The sequence below is a fragment of the Gopherus flavomarginatus genome, chromosome 15 (assembly GCF_025201925.1).
Source record: "Gopherus flavomarginatus isolate rGopFla2 chromosome 15, rGopFla2.mat.asm, whole genome shotgun sequence".
NCBI classification, from domain to species: Eukaryota; Metazoa; Chordata; order Testudines; family Testudinidae; genus Gopherus; species Gopherus flavomarginatus.
Genome location: NC_066631.1, coordinates 10,236,691 through 10,256,498, shown reverse-complemented (window position 1 = coordinate 10,256,498; position 19,808 = coordinate 10,236,691). Strand labels below are relative to the sequence as shown.

Here is a 19,808-nt window from a genome sequence, read left to right as displayed (position 1 = left end):
TTGTGTCTGCTTATTATTTGCTCTTTGCTGATTTTGGCCAGTTCGACGGGTTTGTTTTTTTGTTCACAGGAATGTTTGGGGAACGTGTTGCCAACTCGTGTGATCTTATCACAACTCTCATGATATTTGCTGTTTTTCTTAAAGTCCCAGCTGCTGGAGGCATGAAATTTGGTGAGAAACTAAGCAGAAACCTTTCTAGCCTTCATCACTGCAGAGAAAAGCTTCGAAATGTGGCCCAGCTGCAACCTAAAAAATATTCGAGGCAAATAAGAAGAACCTCACCTTTAGTATTATAATTATTATTATTAATTAAAAATCTCACCATTTCAAGCCGATCATGATTGGGGGGGGTTGGTTCATGACTTTTGAATGCTTGGAGTGGGCAATAGTGAACATCTGCCCCTTGTACAAAGATCTGTGTCTGCCTTCATGTATCAGAGGGGCAGCCGTATTAGTCTGGACCATTTACTATCCTCGTTAATCTTCATTTAAGGCTTTTGCCATCCCATCGGGGTGCAGAAATGGTACCATCTGCCTTAGGTGACCAACCACACCACAAATAATGAAGCTGTAACGCGAATATTTCCTCCTCTGTCCCAATGAACGAGTAGCCAGCTGTGTTCTTGCTGGGAAAGGCCCACTGCAGATTAGCTCAAACCAGAGAGACTCTAGCAGTCTGGATCAAAACCCAGCTCAAGAGATCAGAGTCTGCCCTGGGGACAGCTGCTGCCTTGAAACCACACAGTTTCCTTCACCTGATTTAATTTGGTTCCTCTTCTTTACTTAGTGGCAGGTTCTGCCACACTTATGGTTAGTGGTGCCTTATTCCATGAGTGACCCCGCTGGAATCAGTGGGGCTATTTGTGCTTAGTATTAGATAAGACAGGAGTTAAAGGAATGGGGGGAGCACAACACCCCTGTCATGCTGCATTCGTAGAGGGTGTTCCTCATTTTGGCTGGAGTGGTATGAGCTCTCCTGAGTCAGGGGATTGCAACCTTGCCCTAAAGGGAGTGAAAGCAACAGGGGGCAACAGCCGGACTGCGTCACAGATTAAACGTCGCAGGCAGACATGTGATCATTCGCCTCAAGCTGGGCTGTCCTGGCATGAAGTCTCAGAGTCAGGGGTCATTTTGGTCTGCACTCTGCAGTGCTGGTCACATTTCTTCTCAGCCTCCCCTCCTGAGTGCACCCCTCCTGCAGGAGTTTGGATTCCCTTTAAAGACTGAGGTAGTGTCTCAGCTGTGTTAGCATACATTAAACTGTGCCTCTGCTCCCTGAAACATATCTTGCTTTTCACCACATCTGGGGTTATAGGTTCAAAAAAGGAGGGCACCATGCTATGGGTGTAATTAGATATGTGCATATTGCACAGGTAACACTGCCTGCTGTTCCCACATTGGGCATGCAGATTTCATACACTGCATGTACAAATGGACACTTGTACACCCAAGCCACCCTTTGCCCGATTGCATGAAGTCCTTGTGGCCATAGTTACCTTACATACATGTGAATGCATATAGTTTGCAAGATTGAGGCAAGTGTGGAGCGCACATCCTCAAAGCACACTGCTGCTTTCGAATGCCTTTGTCCCTACAGCATGAAGAAAATTTGATCACTAGCCTTTCCATGTGCCAAGCCTCCTTCTGACACTATTGGCCGTCTCTCGGAGGTGCTGTACTTCAATTTTCCACAAGCACCCAGCAAGGCCAAGTACGAGCTGTGTATTTTGCACCTGCCACTGAGCAGCCCCTGCCCTTTGAAATGGCAGCCCCTGATGTTTTGATCTTTACGTTCCAAGCAGAGTTGGTCAGACAAAAGGGACAAACATTTTACAAACTTTTTTGGATTTTCCCCCATCCCTCCATCCCCAACTCGAAGTTCTTCTAGCTTCAAAATTTTAAATGTTCAAGTTTGGAAAACACTGACCAGCTCTAATTCAAATCCTCCTTGGGAAGGATAAAAACATACCTTGCTTTAACTGGAAAATAAGCATGTGATTTCAAAATGCAAGAGGACGTTTACTGTGATGGGTGCCCATCTGTGGATAACTCCATACAATACCAACAAACAGTTTTCTGGTACCAAAACCTACCCCACATCCATGACTTTTAAAGGGACAGTTCAACAAAAACACATTGGATAATTCAGTACATCTCTACTTACTGTTTTTTGCGTTTTCTTTCTTCCTTTCTTTTACTTTTTGGGCTTGAGGAACTAAATAAGAAATGGCTAATTAATTGGAAGATTTCAGTTCTAATCAGCCAAAACAAATCAAACTAACAGGACATTGTATCTCAGAAATCACCGGCATGTTTAGTTCACCATTGATGCAAATGGACACAATTCCATTCACGGCAATGGTCTTGGGTTTACTTATCCCAGTAGAGTGAATCTGGTCCATTGTATTTCAGTAAAAAAACATATTGTCTTATGAGCCCCAAACAAAGGAATCAATCATCCCACCTGCCTTATAGAGAAAGTGGATAAAAACTATATATTGAATATACATGTATTGGTATCAGTGGACTTACACCAGTGTATATCTGGAATAAAGCAGCGGTGACTTGGGTCCATAGAGCCAAAGACTTCAATGAGTAGGTGTAGCGAGGCTGAGTGGGGAGAGTGAGGGACTATTACACTCCCTTTGGAGGGTGGAGCCTAGATAGCCCCGCCCCCCTCACTGGAAGTACTGGGGTTTGGCTGGAAGTATAAAAGGCTGGCCCTGCAGCACAGCTGGGGGAGAGCCTGTGGAGGGGAAGGACGCTCTGCCGTGTCCCTGAGAGGAACTCTCATTGGGCGGTGCCCAATCCACAGACGCCGACGAGGTGTGGCCCGGAGTGCCTTCTGCCATCTACCCTGAGTTGCTGGAAGAGGCCTGGAGGCTAGAGGTACTGAACCCCAGGGTGGCAGGAAGTGGCCCAGGGGCAGTCCCGAAGCAGCTGGCTGCAGAGCTAAGGGTGGCCCAGTCGGCGTTTTGTGGCTGGATCCCTGCCGATGCTGTGTTAGCTGATTCTGCCCCTGCCAGGGCCCTGGGCTGGGATGTGGTGGAGTAGGGTGGGCCTATGTCCCCCTGCCACCCCAGGGTGGCTGACCCCCTACACTGTGAAAGGAGGCTCTAGCTCTGAAGAGGAGCTTCCCTTACCACTCACCTGTAGACTGTTTTGTTTGCTGGCTGCCTGAGCTCTCCCCAGGCTAAAGTCAGCCACTTAAGACTGTTTTGCTTGCTGGCCAGGCCCAGCTATAGAGTGGTTTGCTTGCTGGCAACCTGAGCCCCGCCCAGACCAAAGCCAGCCATGAGACTCTTGCTTGCTTGTAGCTTGTCCCTCTCCAAGCCCAGGACTCAGTTCCCCTGGAAGACTGTTTGTTTGCTGGCTGAACCCAGCCCTGAGACTGTTTTGTTTGCTGGCTGCCTGAGCTACACCCAGGCCACAGCCAGCCCAAATAGACTTGGTTTAAGGGCTGACGGCTTGAGACACCCAAACCCAGGCAAAAGCCTGACAGGGACTATTAATCGCCCAACCCTATTAGGGGCTCTTGCTTGTCTCGCAGACTCTGGTCTGGCCCCACAGGACCAGCCTGAGTGGCCTCCCTCCAAGAGGGAGAGCGAGGGACCATTACAGTAGGATACAATGAGCTTCCTGCACAAGGCCCTTCAGATGATGGATTCTCGTCACAGCGTAGGTTTGCTGGTAAATCACACCATGAGAGAAATGCAGTTTCAGAATGCAGGCCAAGCCACTACAGATCTGCCTCTAGAAAGAGGTTTCATACTTTCCTGAGCTCAGCTTTCTGAAGCTGCACCTCTCCCCACTAAAAAAGCCCCTAGAAGCTGTCTTGGGAACACAAGTTTTTCATTAAAATCCACATTCTGGAACCTTTAATTACAGTCTGGATCAAGGCCCAGCCAGCACAGTAGGAAACTGACATCAGAGACTAGCTTGCTCAGTTATAAGTTGAGCCCTGAAGTCTGTACGTTTAGGACAGAGTTTCCAGCCAGCCTTTAAGCTCGTTGAGCAATCAGAGTAAGAACTTTTAACTAGCAGTGAAGTCGGAGGCAGGGTGGCTTCCACTCACTGACACTGGACCCTTACAGCTAACAAGGTTGCAAATGATGTCTGGTTTTGACAGTGCTGTGGCACCCAAGGGACAAATTAAAACCCAGGAACTATTGGAATGCCTCAAAGCCGGGATCCATAAAGGGAAAACTGTCAGGCCCTTTGGTGTAACAGCACAGCAGGCCACCACTGCAGAAAATCTTCCAAATGCCCTTGCACATAGGAAGGCAAAAACAACACTCAGTGAATGTATGACTCCTATACTGTCCATCTAAGTCTGTGCACTCTACCTTTTAATATTTACCAGTTCAAGGAAGGGTTAACCTTAACCTAGCTATAAATATGCACTCCAGGAGCTGGATTTAGTGCATGGCCTATGCTTGTATGTGCTGGCAGAAGTTCACCAGGGGTAGCATTCACCCGTGTATAGAGAGACCAGCATGAGACCAAAGCACCACTCAGGTCAAGCAGCACATACAGTTGAATTCCACCCCAATGGAAGAGGCTGAGGTGGCCCAAATAAGCTTTAACCTCAGATGCTCTGCGGGTGGAGGGGTAGCCTAGGGTGTTTCATAAGCTCTGCTAGGTAAAACTTACACCTTCCTGCGCCAGCACTAGCAAATCTGGACGTCCCTAGAGTCCGATGGTGTTTCCTGTCACTCCATGTGGGCAGAATTACCCCATACTGCGTAAGTGGGTGGCAAAGCTTTCAGAGCCCTTACCTGTGTCTTCTCTTCTTTGAAGATAACCTGCAAGAAGCAAATATATAAACTGAATGTAGATGTCACTGTGGAATCAACACACACTGCCACATTTGTTAAGACACAGACACATTTGAACTAGCTCCCTCATACAGACAGTGGAAAGGTGTTAAAATGGCTCAGAGAAGAGTCCACCCCACAAGGACCTTTCAATAGACCTCAGCTGCCATTTAGCCACCTAAGGATATGTCTACATTGCGAGCTGGTGACATATGTCCCATCTTGGGGAGACACAACCACCCTAGCATGCTAAAAATAGTCTATCTGTGGAGGCGTGAGTGGTGGGAGGAGCTAGTTGTTGCCCCGTGTATGTACCAATCTGAGATGTGAGGCACGTACTCGGGTGGCTAGTCCCTCTTGTCCCGCTCCTTGCGTTGCTGCAGTTAGGCTTTATTTTTAGTGCGCTAGCTCCGTCAGAGGTAGTGTGGGGCTAGGAATCACACTCCCCTACGTGCCAGCCTTCCCAAGATAGCTTAGCCTGCCAGGAACTGAGCTCTTGGAAATGCTGGTAAGTGTCCCACTGGGAGCTGCTGCCTGCTGAGTGTTTTGAAATTCTGGCTCCCGTTTGTGGGTGCTGAGCACTTGACAATCTGTCCCTGGGTGGAAGAGCTCTGTTGAGCTGCGTCTATTTATTCCTCTGATTGGTTGAATTTTCCCTGCTGGTGCTAATTCAGCCCTGCAGCCTTGGCGAGGAGAGATGAGCCAGCTCAATGGGCAGCTGTAATCCGTCTGTATCGAGCAGTCAGGAAGGCTCCTTGCCTATCAGTTTTCTTTATTTTGGGCCAAATCCTTGCCCCTGGGTTAAATGTGGGGTGGGGGACCTAGCACAGCCTCTCTGAAACCTGACCATGTTGGTTCTCTTGCTCTACAGGCCTTACTCCCTGATGATGGTGGTGGTGGAGGGCAGGATTCGAACTGATGCAATGGTCAAGCCTTGTGTTCTAGGGGAGTTGATTCTATACACATGCCTGTTAGGAGGGTTAGTAACATAATGTAGGAGTCAGGCCTGTCTATAACCAGAGATAGAAGTTTGGGTCTTGTTTACCTGTTTGAGTTTTGATATTCTTATATTCTTACGAACATGCGTGAACAAGGAAAAAGACACTGTGTGTTGCTTCTGCCCAGCCAGATGGGTTGTTAGTATAATGGGAACAGATAAGAACAGCTAACGTGTTACTGGGCATGGTGGGAATATAATGCATTGAAGATGGCCTCAACTCCTATCTCAAGGCAAGGTCAAGCAACCAGTCGGAAGGGGCGATGGGGGATGAATGGGAAGGTTAACGAAGCACTAAAAGGCCAAAGCAATGCCTGTCCCTCACCGTAGCACAACCTCACTCCTTCCCCCTCCCATGGGATACAAAAGAGGTGGGACGAAGCCCCCAGACTCACAGCCCCCCAAAATGGAATATGACCATAAATTGTAAGAGGTGGGACCAAGGGCAGGTGTAATGATGCCTGCTTAAGGAGCTGAGGAATGGGACACTGGGAAGCAAGGCTCAGCGGCGTCAGCACTATGGATATGCTTGCTTGAAACTAACCCCAATCAACATTGCTTGCACTTCGGACTTCTGGCCTTCTGCTTTCTGCCTGTGTGACAAGAACTAGGGAAGGGGGTGAAGGGAAAGCCCCCTAACAATGCCCCACAACCCATTTAATACTACAGATATGTGGGCCTGAGTCTGATCTCAGGGACACTGCTGTAAATCTGGAGCCTCTCCATTAACGTTAGTGGGCCTGGTTTGCACCGGGGTCATCATTTACACCTGTGTAAAGTGGGTGTTAAAGGCTGCTGTTCTGAGTGGAGGATCGATTGCCCCTGCTCTGCACCACATACATGGCTACACAACGTGCAAAGCAGCAGAGGATCCATCGGGCCCATCATTGCTGGGGCAGGGTACAATTTTGGGAGGAATATGGCATGCTCCTTTGTAGTGAAATGCATTGGAGGAGTCTTTCTGTCCCTCTCTCTCTCTCTCCCTGAATATTGGGCTCAATTTTCAGTCTTTTTGTTTTGTCTCTTTTGTAAGACTGTCCTGGCTTGTTGGTTCAATCAATTATAAATACATGAACTTTCCGAGGAAGATGGCACCCATTGTTCTCAGCAAATATTGGGTCAGTGGTTGGAAGAAGAAACTGGAATGTTTGATATTTAAAAATGTAATCGTGCTCTTTCCATTAGAGATGGGCCTGAGCTAGCCAGCTTGGAGCTGGGGCCAGCTCACAGCAGGCCTCCTGCTTTGAAGGCATTCAGATCTACTTTTGGCCTGTTGGAGAGAGAGATGCCTGCTGGGAACACCCGAGCTGTTCTAAATGTTCGGGCTGGGGGGGGGGTGCGTGGGGCGGGCTGAATATGGCATATCGGGTTTGTGTTTGAGCCCGTCACTGGTTCCAATATTTGGGTTCTTTTGAGGCTCATTGAACTAGTAACAAAGCAGGATGGAAATGGGGTGACAGAGGACGGGGGCCAGGGGAAACAACGGTTTGGGCTCAGACGGATTCCTGTAAACCTTGCCTTTGAGTTTAGTCCTAGCCTTCCATCCTATTTCTAGAGCCCCCACCCCCGGGACATCAGAAGGCTGCCTCATGAGCATTTGCACCTCCTTGAGTTGTGTAGGGTGCCATTTGGGCAGGTTTCAATGGTCTGGCGTTGAGGCCATATGGGAGCAGTCGGGCTGAGCTGGCATGTGCAGGCTACCCTACAGCTGCTTGGTCCCAGAATTCTGCAGAATTTAAGCTTCCATTGAAAAAAGAGGGAACAAACCAAAAGAGCCAATGGCTAGGAAAGAAACCTGGCCCAGTGCTGTCTGCAGGAGTCTGCGGACAGACAGACACTCGTTTGGTGAGCAATGCGGACACCCCACGCGTTAATGCCAAAGCCTCTGGAGAACAAAATTGAATTATGCCCGGCCCTGCGAGGTCTGCAAGGGAAGAGGGAGGGAGAGCTGGCAGCCTTCCTGCCCCTTGCACTCCTGTGCAGAGGCTCCGCACAACCCTTTGGAAGAGCACAGGTGTTGCTCCCTGCTAGGCCAATGCAGCTACTAACTTCCTGAGAGTGGGTGGGGTGATAAGGGTGTCAGAGATCCCATTGCAGTGGGAGCTCTCTGGGTCAGCCAGGATCCCTCCCAGAGACTCCCATGCACCACTTCTGTCCCACTTTAGCCCAGGGTTATGTGGGAGTTAAGAAGCGCAAAGATGTCGCACTGGCCATCCCTACAGGGGCCAGCATTGCCCAGACAGCAGGGCCAAGCAGCATGGACATCCTTTACCTCTAAGCCTCCTTCTAACTCAAATCACCCAGCTGCACTCAACTGCCTTGCGTTCAGTGCCTGGGGAGGAGCAGATGCTGGGCTTGGGGCTGAGCGTTTTAGGGGAATACCTGTTTCTTTTTCGTTTCTTTGAGCTTTTCTTCTTCTTCTTCTTCTTCACAGGCGAGGGGCTATACGATGGAGACCTGGGGAACAGCGACAACATGTTACTTACTGGGCATGTGGTGCTCCGAGCTGGAGGAGTCTGTCTGCTTGGGGTGAGCGCTGGGGACACAGGGGTTTACCACACTCGCCTTTCACCCAGGAGACCTGCATTCCAGTCCTCGCTTAGAGGACAAGCGAAAACTCATTCCCTCCTGGCAGGTGTTGTTCCCATCAGGAAAGACCCCTGAATTTGCCATAGCTGCCAGGCAGCGTGCAGGGGAGGCCCAGAGGACTGCAGAGAACATTGCCCAACGTGCTGCAGCAGGGTCCCTTTGGGTCCTGGGTGCCCACATCCCACCATGGCCTGACAGAAACGGTGACATTTCTGCTCAAGCTCCAGCACTGTGTGGTGGGGGTATAAGCAGCTTCGTGCTGACTGCTGAGAACAGCCTAAAGAACTCAGTGCAATCCCCACAGTCACTGTATTGCCCCCCTCTCCCAAGGACTCAGGGAATCCCCCTCTGTCACAGCCCTGGCTCCAGTACAGACATGATCCCCCTTCCTCGGCCATCACCCTAGCTCCCTCATGAAATAGACTCGCCAGTTCTAGGTCTCTTTCCCCTCATTGCAAGTCTGATCCCTAGCGCTGCCGCAGCCGGCATGGCAGTTTGCAGAGAAGGGGGTCACACGCTGACTGCTGAGCCCTGAAATGTGGTGGTGGGGAGTTGGGCCCCTAATCTGGAGGGCAGGGATGCTGGGGCAGGGGAGGGGAAGGTGAAAGTGTATTAGTAGAGCTGGGGGAAGCTTGTATAGCATCTGACTGAACCAGGCTGGGATCCAAGCACTGACTTTTCCTGGGTCCCAATATTTACAGAATCATAGAAATGTAGGATTGGAAGGGACCTTGAGAGGCTCTCTAGACCAGGCCCCTGCACTGAGGCTGGATTAGACCATCCCTGACAGGTGTTTGTCCAACCTGGTCTTTAAAACCTCCAATGATGGGGATTCCACAATCTCTCTTGGAAGCCTATTTCAGAGCTTAGCTCCCCCTGTAGTTAGAAAGTTTTACCTGATTTCTAACGTAAATCTGCCCTGCTGCAGATTAAACCAATTACTTCTTGTTCTACCTTCATCACTCTCCTTTTTATAACAGCCCTTAATATATTTGAAGACTTATTGGATCCCACCTCAGTCATCTTCTCAAGACTAAACATGCTCAGTTTTTTAAACTTTTCCTCATCGGTCAGGTTTTCTAAACCTTTTCTCATTTTTGTTGCTCTCCTCTGGACACTCTTCAATTTGTCCCCATCTTTCCTAAAGTGTGGCACCCAAAATTGGACACGGTGCTCCAGCTGAGCCCTCACCAATGCTGAGTAGAGTAAGACAGTTACCTCCCATATCTTAACATATGACACGCCGGTTAAAATGCCCCAGAATGATATTAGCCTTTTTCGTGAGTGCACCATGTTGCTGACTCATATTCAATCTGTGAACCATTATAATCTCCAGATCCTTTTTAGAAGTACTACAGCCTAGCCAGTTATTCCCCATTTTGTAACTGTGCACTCTTTATTGAATGTCATCTCACACGCTACCTGGGAATGTCATCTTGTTGATTTCAGACCAATTCTTCAATTCGTCAAGATCAAGAATTCCAATCCTGTCCTCCAAAGTGTTTGCAACCCCTCCTAGCTTGGCATCAGCTGCAGATTTTAGAAGCATACTCTCTACTCCATTATCCAAGTCATTAATGGAAATGTTGACTAGTACCAGACTCAGGACTGATGTGTGGGACCCCACTAGATATGTCCTCCCAGTTTGAGTGTGAACCACTGGTAACTACTCCTTGAGTAAGGTCTTTCAACCAGTTGCGCCCCCACTTTATAGTCATTTCATCTAGCCCACACTGCCGTGGTTTGCTATGTTTGTAGACAGTCAGAGAATGACAGTTCTGAAAAGCAGATTTATTTTTTCACAGCTCCTCCTGGCCTTTTTTTTTTTTATCAGGGGACTCTTCCCCTCTAGCAATATGTTGAAATGCAAACCCAGGCTCTGGATTTCTGCCTGGTTTGATTGCAATGAAGACATCACATTTATTTCAGCAGGTGTTACTGCAGCTGAGTGTGCTGGGTGGAATTTCCCCATTTCAAGGCTGCCGGAGCTGCCACAGCTTTGCACGGCTGCCACCTCCTGGCACTGATTTTTCACACACAGCTTATGCCTGAGCTTTAGGTCCTGGCAGCACAGCCCTGCCCTGTAGTTGCTGGCTTAAGGTTATGGGTCTGAGTCCTGCTATGATAAAATCAAGGTGTTCAGACGCCCTGGTGATGGGCCTGGTAGAATGACCTTAACAGAATAGAACATGCACCATGAAGTCCAGCTGAAAGTAATATGAGATTAGATAGGCAAAAAACACAGGGGCACGCTCTTAATTTGCACTTAATTTGAAATCTTTGTAAGTTAGGAGTCCACATACGTTTGTGGGTCTGGGGCTATAGCCCTTTATGGGTGCTTAGTGCAGAATTGTGCCCTCTGATCCATTTCCTAGTGTCCAGCCCAGTCTAGTTTTAAAAGTCCCATGAGAAGGGTCTTCCCCTGTTTTCTCTTAGGGAGGCTATTCCATGGCTTAACAGATTTCACTGTCGGGATATTTAACTTGATATTCAGCTTTTTTCTCTTGATTTCACCCCACTGCTTCTAGTTATACCTCCTGGAACCAGGCTAAAAATTCCCTTCCTTCCTAGGAGCTAACATCGTCTTTCCCATAGGATCACATGCTCTCCCAGCTGTCACCTAGCCTGGGAGATATTTTCCCTTTGTCTGGGATCTGAGCAGCCACTGGTCTGTGGGGCTTCCCCCTCTTTGAACTCACCTCCTCCTCTTCTTACGTGTGGATTTCTTTTTCTTTTTCTTCCCCCGGGATGGGGGTGGTGGCGTGTACTCCTCATCGTGTGAGGGGCTTGAGAGAAAAAAGGACAATCAGTTGACCCATGTCAATCAATCTTGTTTCCATCCACTTCCTCAATTCCCAGATAGTCCTGATTGAAGGACATTTTCTGAATCTTTCTGCTGTACCATGAAAGATTGGGTTTCATGGCAGATCTATAATGCAGGGTAAATGCTTAATTACCATGTCATGAGCAATTTGGTCATGCTTTAAATTAACTGTCTCCTCTCGGGATTTAATATATATATATAATGAGATAGTTGCTGTATGTTACTCACATGCCAGTTGATTATTTTAAAAATATTTATCGAGGTTAACAGCTCCGTAACGGATTTATAAGTTTTGTTACCCTCAGTAAATACGTTTTAAATAATTAATTGGCATTTAATTCGCATACAATAATTAAGGCAACTAGATACATTTCTCTAAATTTAATAAGAGTTAATGTATGTTAAACAGCAGCTGACTACAAAAACTTATTTATTGAGGTGTTATGGTAGTATAATGAGATATATCTCTCTTATACAGTTGTTAAACCTCAGAAAAATATGTTCCTGGGTAATTTTTTTTTACATTTTGGAACATACAGCACATAATCTCATTATGTTTAAATTAAATGCAAATACTGTAGTTAAATGAATTTGGGGCACTTAATTTAAACTATGACAGTTAATTTGCGGTTATCCGTTAAGCAAACCAAACATTCTTAGGAAGGGAGGAAGTGCTGTCTAGTGAGTAAAGCAAGTGATAATGAGTCAGGTTTCCTGGGTTGTATTCCTGGCTCTGTCACTGACCCCCAGTGACACCTTGGTCCAGTCACATGGAATGGGATTTTCAAATGTGCTTAGTGATGATTGGCACACAGCTAAGCCAACCCTGAGCACTTCTGGAAATTCCACACAGCAGACGGCTGATTTTCAGAAGTGCTGAGCATCCCTAGAGGTCAAGTGGATTTGCAGGTGTTTACAGCTACTGAAAGACAGGAGGGAGAGTGTTGCAGTTTGGGAACCCTAAAATTGAGGCCTCCAAAATTAGTGGATACATTTGCTTGCATGCTTCTGTGCCTCAGTTTCCCCATTTGTAAAATCAGAGAACACCTGTGTCAAAGGGATGTTATGAGACTTAGTTACTATTTGGAAAGTGCTTTGAGATCCTCAGATGCAGAACCAGAATAGGAGCTAAGGACAAGTATTAACAACAAAGTCTTGGTACATGGACATTATCAGAGCATGAAGATATTTAGAACGACAAGGCTGCAGAGGGAGGGGGAGGAGCTGTTCTGCAGCTGTCACTGATTTACATTCAGGGCTTTCACTGCACTTTACAGGGCCCAGGGTAGAATCGGTCTTATCTAGGGCTTGAATTACTACCAAAATGACGCTACCATAAAAAGCCAATTGTTTAGTTTTCTTAATACACTTTTTTATAGCCCTACAAAACTAACTGTGATGCTAATGTTTTGCTCATGAGCCATGAATAACTGAACAGTAAAGTATTTTTGGAACGTGTAAAGAAACTCTCCTTCATTGCCAGGGCTCAGGTGGTAAATGTGTAGCAAGCAGAATGCCCCTCCCTCTCCGGCCTCCCAAGTTATCTGCTCACTAGTTTATTTTAACATGGAGAAATGGGTCCCATCACAGATATATTACTCTGGCCAGCATCAGGAGAGCAGCAATCTTCTAGTTACATAGCTACCTGGAGCCAGACTATCACTGCTGAAAGGGGGCCAGCATCTGCTACCCTTACTCACGACTGAGGCGCCCTCTATTCCATAACAGGAAGGAAAGCACAGTCCCGTGCCTCAGGAGATGTGTGTTCAATTCCTGGCTGAGCCTAGGTGACTGTGGGCAAGTCAATCAGGTCCAGAGTCTCAAAGGTATGTAGGTGTAGGGACGTATGGAAGGCAAAAAAAGAATGTGAAGAACAGCTAGCTGAAGACTCCAAAAGTAACAGCAAAAAATGTTTTTAAGTACATCAGAAGCAGGAAGCCTGTTAAACAACTGGTGGGGCCACTGGATGGTCAAGATGCTAAAGGAGCACTCAAGGAAGATAGAGCCATGGTAGAGAAACTAAATGAGTTCTTTGTATCGGTCTTCCCGGCTGAGGATGTGAGGGAGATTCCCAAACCTGAGCCATTCTTCTTAGGTGACAGATCTGAGGAACTGTCCCAGATTGAGGTGTCATTAGAGGAGGGTTTGGAACAAATTGGTAAATGAAACAGTAATCAGTCTCCAGGACCAGATGGTATTCACCCAAGAGTTCTAAAGGAACTCAAATGTGAAATTGCAGAACTATTAATTGTGGTATGTAACCTATCATTTAAATCAGCTTCTGTACCAGATGACTGGAGGATAGCTAATGTGATGCCAATTTTTTTAAAGGCTCCAGAGGTGAGCCCAGCACTTACAGGCCTGTAAGCTCAAATTCAGTACCAGGCAAATTGATTGAAACTATAGTAAAGAACAGAATGATCAGACACATAGATGAACATGATTTGTTGGGGAAGCGTCAACATGGTTTTTGTAAAGGGAAATCATGTCTCAACAATCTACTAGAAATCTTTGAGGGAGTCAAATAGCATGTGGACAATGGGATACAGTGTACTCAGATTTTCAGAAAGTCTTTGACAAAGTCCCTCACTAAAGGCTCTTAAACAAAGTAAGCTGTCATGGGATAAGAGGGAAAGTCCTCTCATGGATTGGGACCTGGTTAAAAGATAGGAAACCAAGATAGGAATAAATGGTGTGACAAAGTTCCTCCTCTACCTTGGTGGGTCCTGCACTTATCGGCAGAGTTTGCTCACCTCAGTGATCTTCCCCACAGTCTGGGTCAACTTCTCCTGTGTCTGATCAGGAGTTGGAAGGTTTTAGGGGAAACCCGGGCCTGCCCTCTACTCCGGATTCCAGCCCAGGGCCCTGTGGCTTGCAGCTGTCTATAGTGCCTCCTGTAACAGCTGCATGACAGCTACACCTCCCTGGGCTACTTCCCTATGACCTCCTCCAAACACCTTCTTTATCCTCACCACAGGACCTTCCTCCTGGTGTCTGATAACGCTTGTAATCCTTAATGCTCCAGCAGCACACCCTCTCACTTTCAGCTCCTTGCGCCTCTTGCTCCCAGCTCCTCACACGCACTTCCTCTCCTCTGGCTCTCCCCCCCTTGACCGGAGTGAGCAACTTTTTAAACCCAGGTGCCTTGATTAGCCTGCCTTGATTGGCTGCAGGTGTTCCAATTAAGGCAGACAGGCTGATTAGTTCTAGCAGGTTCCTGATTAATCTAGTGCAGCCTCTGCTCAGGGAACAGAAAACTATTCATCCAGTGACCAGTATATTTGCCCTCTACCAGACTCCTGTACCCCACTGGCCTGGGTCTGTCACAATGGTCAGTTCTCAGAATGGAGGGAGGTAAATAGTGGTGTCCCTCTGTGGTCTGTACTGGAATCAGTACTGTTCAACATATTCGTAAATTATCTAATGACTAAACAGTGAGGCGGCAAAATTTGCAGATGATACAAAACTACTCAAAATAGTTAATTCCAAAGTAGATTGGGAAGAGTTACAAAGGAATCTCATAAAACTGGGTGACTGGGCAACAAAATGGCAGATGAAATTCAATGTTGATAAATGCAAAGTAATGCACATTGGAAAACATAATCCCCACTATACATATAAAACGATGGAGTCTAAGTTAGCTGTGACTGCTCAAGAAAGAGATCTTGGGAGTCATTGTGGATCATTCTCTGAAAACATTCACTCAATGTGCAGCGGCATTAAAAAAAGTTAGCAGAATGTTGGGAATCATTAGGAAAAGGATTGATAATAAAACAGAAAATATCATATTCCTCTATATAAATCCATGATGCGCCCACATCTTGAATACTGAGTGCAGATCTGGTTGCCCCATCTCAAAAAAGATATATGGGAATTGGAAAGGGTACAGAAAAGGGCAACAAAAATGATTAGGGGTATGGAGGAGATTTCATATGAAGAGAGATTAATAAAACTGGGACTTTTCAGCTTGGAAAAGAGATGGCGAATGGGGGATGTGATAGAGGTCTATAAAATCATGAGGGGTGTGGAGAAAGTAAATAGAGAAGTGTTATTTACTCCTTCTCATAACATGAGAATTAATAGGCAGTAGGTTTAAAACAAACAAAAGGAAGTATATCTTCACACAATGTATAGTCAACCTGTGGAACTCTTCGCCAGAGGATGTTGTGAAGGCCAAGGGTATAACAGGGTTCAAAAAAGAACTAGATAAGTTCATGGAGAATAGGTCCAGCAATGGCTAGTAGCTAGCATGGGCAGGGATGCAAAACCGTGCTCTGAAGTGTCCCTAGCCTCTCTTTGTCAGAAGCTGGGAATGGGCGACAGGGAATTGATCACTTGATGACGACCTGTTCTGTTCATTCATTCTAAAGCACCTGTCATTGGCCACTGTCAGAAGACAGGATACTGGGCTGGATGGACCATTGGTCTAACCCAGTACAGCCGTTATTATGTTCTTAGGTGTCTAAATCTCAAGCCACCTTACTACCTTTGAAGATCTGGCCTTAAACTCTCTGGGCCTCAGTTCCCCATCTGTAAAATGGGGATAATGCCCTTCTCTTCCCCACCCTCTCTTTTCTGTTTATAAGTTTTTCAGGTCAGGGTCTGCCTCTCACCATGTGTTTGTGATCTTTAATGGGGCTCCAGGCATTGAGATAATAAATAATAATAATAATAATAATAATAATAATAATAGTGTTTATTTTGGCGGTTCTAATTGCACAATTAAATACCACTCAACACGTGTAAATATGGTACAGTCTAGGCCTAAACTACTAAAAAGTTAGCAAGCCAAGTCTAGGCTAACACCACATTCTGATGGAGGGTAGACAATAGAATCCTTCGAATTTACTCTTGCTTTATGCCATTTTCCCAGCACCTTGATACCACACTAAACACCAGGCATCTGCTAACCACTAGGTCTCTAATTACAGGATCGCTTCACCATCCCCTGAAATGCAGCCACCTCTGTGGTAATGGGTAGCAAATGTTGAACAGCACACAGCAACACCACACAAGTTAGAATAGCCAATGAAGGCTGCCACATCCACGGCAGAGAAATTCAGCACCTCTGCCTTTGTGACAAATTCCCTTGGGTATTGGAGAGCTGCAAATGGCCAGGTGCATGTTGCATCCCAGACCCATGCTTGGGGCATTTGGTTTCATACCGCCCTAGAGAGAATGGCACTTGTTTTTTTGTTCAGTACAAAGACAGAGGGGGAAACCACCCCTGGCCTGAAGAGCCTGCAGCCCAAACAGACAACAGAACCCACACTGCGAGACCCAGGGGAGGCTGTTTTGTTGATGTGGGTCAGCAATTTTGGCCTGAGAGAAAGGAGACTGTCATATGATGTGTCTGCCTTGTAGTGCCCCCTGCTAGCAAAGCATGGAATCCAGAATTAGTGGAGAGGTCAGTGGACAGCCAACTGTCCCAGCCTGCTGTCTGTCTCCCTTTTTACAGGGCCTAGGAGCCTTCCCTTGAGCCCAGCTGGGCAGCAGGCTCAGTCACAGGTACACTGGACCCCACTCCCTCTTAAAGGGGCCAGTCCTGTGACAGAGACCATTTGGAGGGAGGCTTTGATGGTGGATCTCTGAGGATGTGGTTTGGTAGCCTGCCTCAGGTGCCCTTCATCCATTGTTGCATCAAAATAGAGAAACGACATGCACCACAATTCCCCGTGAGAGGTCAGATCCCAGCTCCTGTTCCTAGGCCCTTTTGAGATCTATCAGCTTTCCATCCCATTCCAGGAAACATTCTTCCTTTCCATCATCCTTTTCCCTTTTCCAACCTGTTCCCTGGACACTGGGCTTGGTGGATGGATTCCTGATTTACACCGGTATAATGGGGAGCAGAATCAGTCCCAATCACTTGAAACCACTAGTTCTTTTCAGCCTGGTTCTGGGTCAGCACACTGCTTTTTAGAGGCGGATGAACAAGCTTTTTTGCAAGGTAACAACCATCATGTCCCTCTGTTGCAGAACAGAAAGGGGGATGGAATCACATTGCATCCTCCAATTAGCATTTAAATATTTCTTCTCTTGCTTTTTTGCCTCTCAAGTAATTCAAAGATCCAGTGGAAGATTCATTAGGAGACGTGGCACACTGCCTTCTTGGTAACAGGCTTGATGAGCCCTTTATCTGTGTTAACGTAAAAGAAATGTCATCTTGAGGAGGATCCCTGTCTTTCTTCAAACTCAGACATTGTTTTCATGCAGATGCAGAAGGACTTCTTATCATCACAAGCCAATTCCCTCCTGTGCTGTATTGCCCAAATTCTATGAAAATAGTGCTCAGATTGGTTTTCTTCCCTAATTTTTTTGCCGTAAGTGTCTTCCTTTTATCTGCCCATTACATTTCACCTCATGCCAAGAGAAAACCATACACTTTCAGGGTCAGCAACTTATCGGAGATGAAGAAAAATAACAAACCAAAGAAGAACAAAAGTAAGGTGTCCAGAGAGAGCACGGTGGGTCATTCTAACATGCTGCATCACCTCTGCCTCACAACATGGCAGCTGCCTCTGCAAACAGAGCAGCAGGCTCCTTAGAAATGGAAAGCTGCAGTACGGTGATGGAGTTACACCCCATCTCTTCCCCTTTCCTGATCTTTAATGGAGATTCATAGATGTGAAGGCCAGAAGGGACCACTGCATCAGCTAGTCTGACTTCCTGCACAACTGAGGCCAGAGAATATAATCGGTCCTCCTGTTTAAAGCTTCATCTTGCTGGCTTTCCTCCTGGGAGGATTTTCAGAAGACTCACACCCTCAGAGATCCTCCATCAGAGCCTCACGTGTCATGGCATGGCCAATCCCTAACTGCCAGGGGTTAGGAAACAACACCCTCTGTGGGCATTATTCTGTAACGGTCTCTGAATGTTTCCTCTGAAACATCAGGTGCTGGCCACTGCTGGAGACAGGATGCTGGGCTAGCTGAAGCATGGCTCCAACCTGCTCTGGCCTTTCCTAACATTGCGCCAAAGCTTTCTTGAAATTCAGCTCCCCCATTTGACATCCCCCCTTTCCGCATACTCTTTCACAGCCCCTTGCTTCATCAGGCCCCTGGAATCTCCCTCCCACCGCAGTCCTGCTGATCATGGACTCTCTACCTGAAAGCCCACTTGCTTCACACGCTGGGCTTTGCTCTCGCTCCCCAAGCCCAGATAATTCTCACACTGACCTTAGAGCAAGAAGGCACAAAACTCCACCATCCAAAGCAGGCCCAGTCAGAGGCTGTGTGCTGGGATCCTCCTGGAATCACTCCCCAGCACCATGGCCTGGCCCTAGTATTGGGAAGCTGAAGGCATACCAGCTACTCCGGTAGGTGGCTTCTACTTTTGTGCCAATGGCCAGAGTAATGCGGGAAGGAAGGTGGTTGAGGTTCGGGGAGGAGACTGGTCCGCCAAGGTCTCTACTTTGTAGTAGAGCATCCTGCCCCAGGCCCTGCCCACTTCAGGTGCCCCTGGAGAGAGCTCTGCCTACTGCATCAGCAGCGCCACCTCCTGCCATGTCTGGGTTTATGCTGGACATCTCCCCTTCCCATAGCAAACCACCCCAGACATGGCGGCTTGCAAGAGCTGACTTTACCACCAACCAAGATGGCATGTGGCCCCTCCCAGCTTGCTATTGCCACAGATGTGGCACAAGCCTCACTAACTAGCCCAAGGGGCACTGATTGGCAGGGTCCCCGAGTCTAGAATGACCAATGGCTTGTCCTGGATTGGCAACTCCCATGTTCCTTCACTGAAACATCTGGCTCTGGACAGGGACGGGAATCACAAACTCAGCAGAGAAGCAGGCAAAATAACCAGTGTGATGACAGCTTTGGGACAGATTCCAGGAGGCGTTCTCTGCTGCCTGAACATCAATTCTGCCAGGGAAGGAGGGGGGAAATCTGAGCAGGAAAAAATTAATACCTGCCCCAGTTATTAACCTGTAATATCTGGGCAATCTTTGGGTCCCCTTGAAAGCTCTGGCCAGATCTTCAGTCAGGAGGGACTAACACCCATATAGCACCCACCTTAACAACAATCCAACATAAATGACTGCTGTTTTTTATGGTAACACCTAGGGACCTCAGCTGAGATTACAGCCCCATTGTAGATATATAGTGAGAAATAGATCCTACCCCAAGGAACTTACAGCCTAAATAGATAGAAGTATTTCTATTTCCATTTTACTGATTAGGGACTAAGGCCCAGAAAGATTAAATGACTTGGCCAAGGTCACCCAATGAGTCTGTAGCAGAGTTGGGAATTGATCTCAGATCCCCTAAGCCCCCAGTCCAGGGTTTTAATAATTAAACACTCATCCACTCTGCTTCCATGTTCTTTCATGTATATTCATGACCTAATTTATTTCAGTAGGAGCTGTGACTGCTCAGCACCTCTGAAAATGCGGCTATTCGGTTTTCAGTCCTTTCCATTGCCTCTTGACAGCTTATCCAGTTTTTCAGTTCTGGCACCTCCATGGCCTAGAGGACAACAGGAGAATGAAACTTTAACCTCCTCCCCTCAGCCCCATGCAGATTCTTGTAGAGCCCTTCCTGGTTTCTGCAGATAACTTCTTTTGTCTTTGATGTAGAAA

General features: G+C 47.1%; 1 protein-coding gene across 2 annotated transcripts in view; it reads right to left on the bottom strand.

Moving 5' to 3' along the window:
* Nucleotides 1–19,808, bottom strand: part of SRRM4 (serine/arginine repetitive matrix 4) — a 148,338-nt gene that overhangs the window by 20,766 nt on the left and 107,764 nt on the right. For both annotated transcript variants that reach the window (XM_050924139.1, XM_050924140.1), the window contains exons 3-6: nt 11,103–11,189; nt 8,197–8,271; nt 4,779–4,805; nt 2,165–2,215 (exon numbers count right to left, since the gene is read on the bottom strand). In XM_050924139.1, the coding sequence (XP_050780096.1) occupies nt 2,165–2,215; nt 4,779–4,805; nt 8,197–8,271; nt 11,103–11,189 (240 nt within the window). The remainder of the gene's footprint in view (nt 1–2,164; nt 2,216–4,778; nt 4,806–8,196; nt 8,272–11,102; nt 11,190–19,808) is intronic.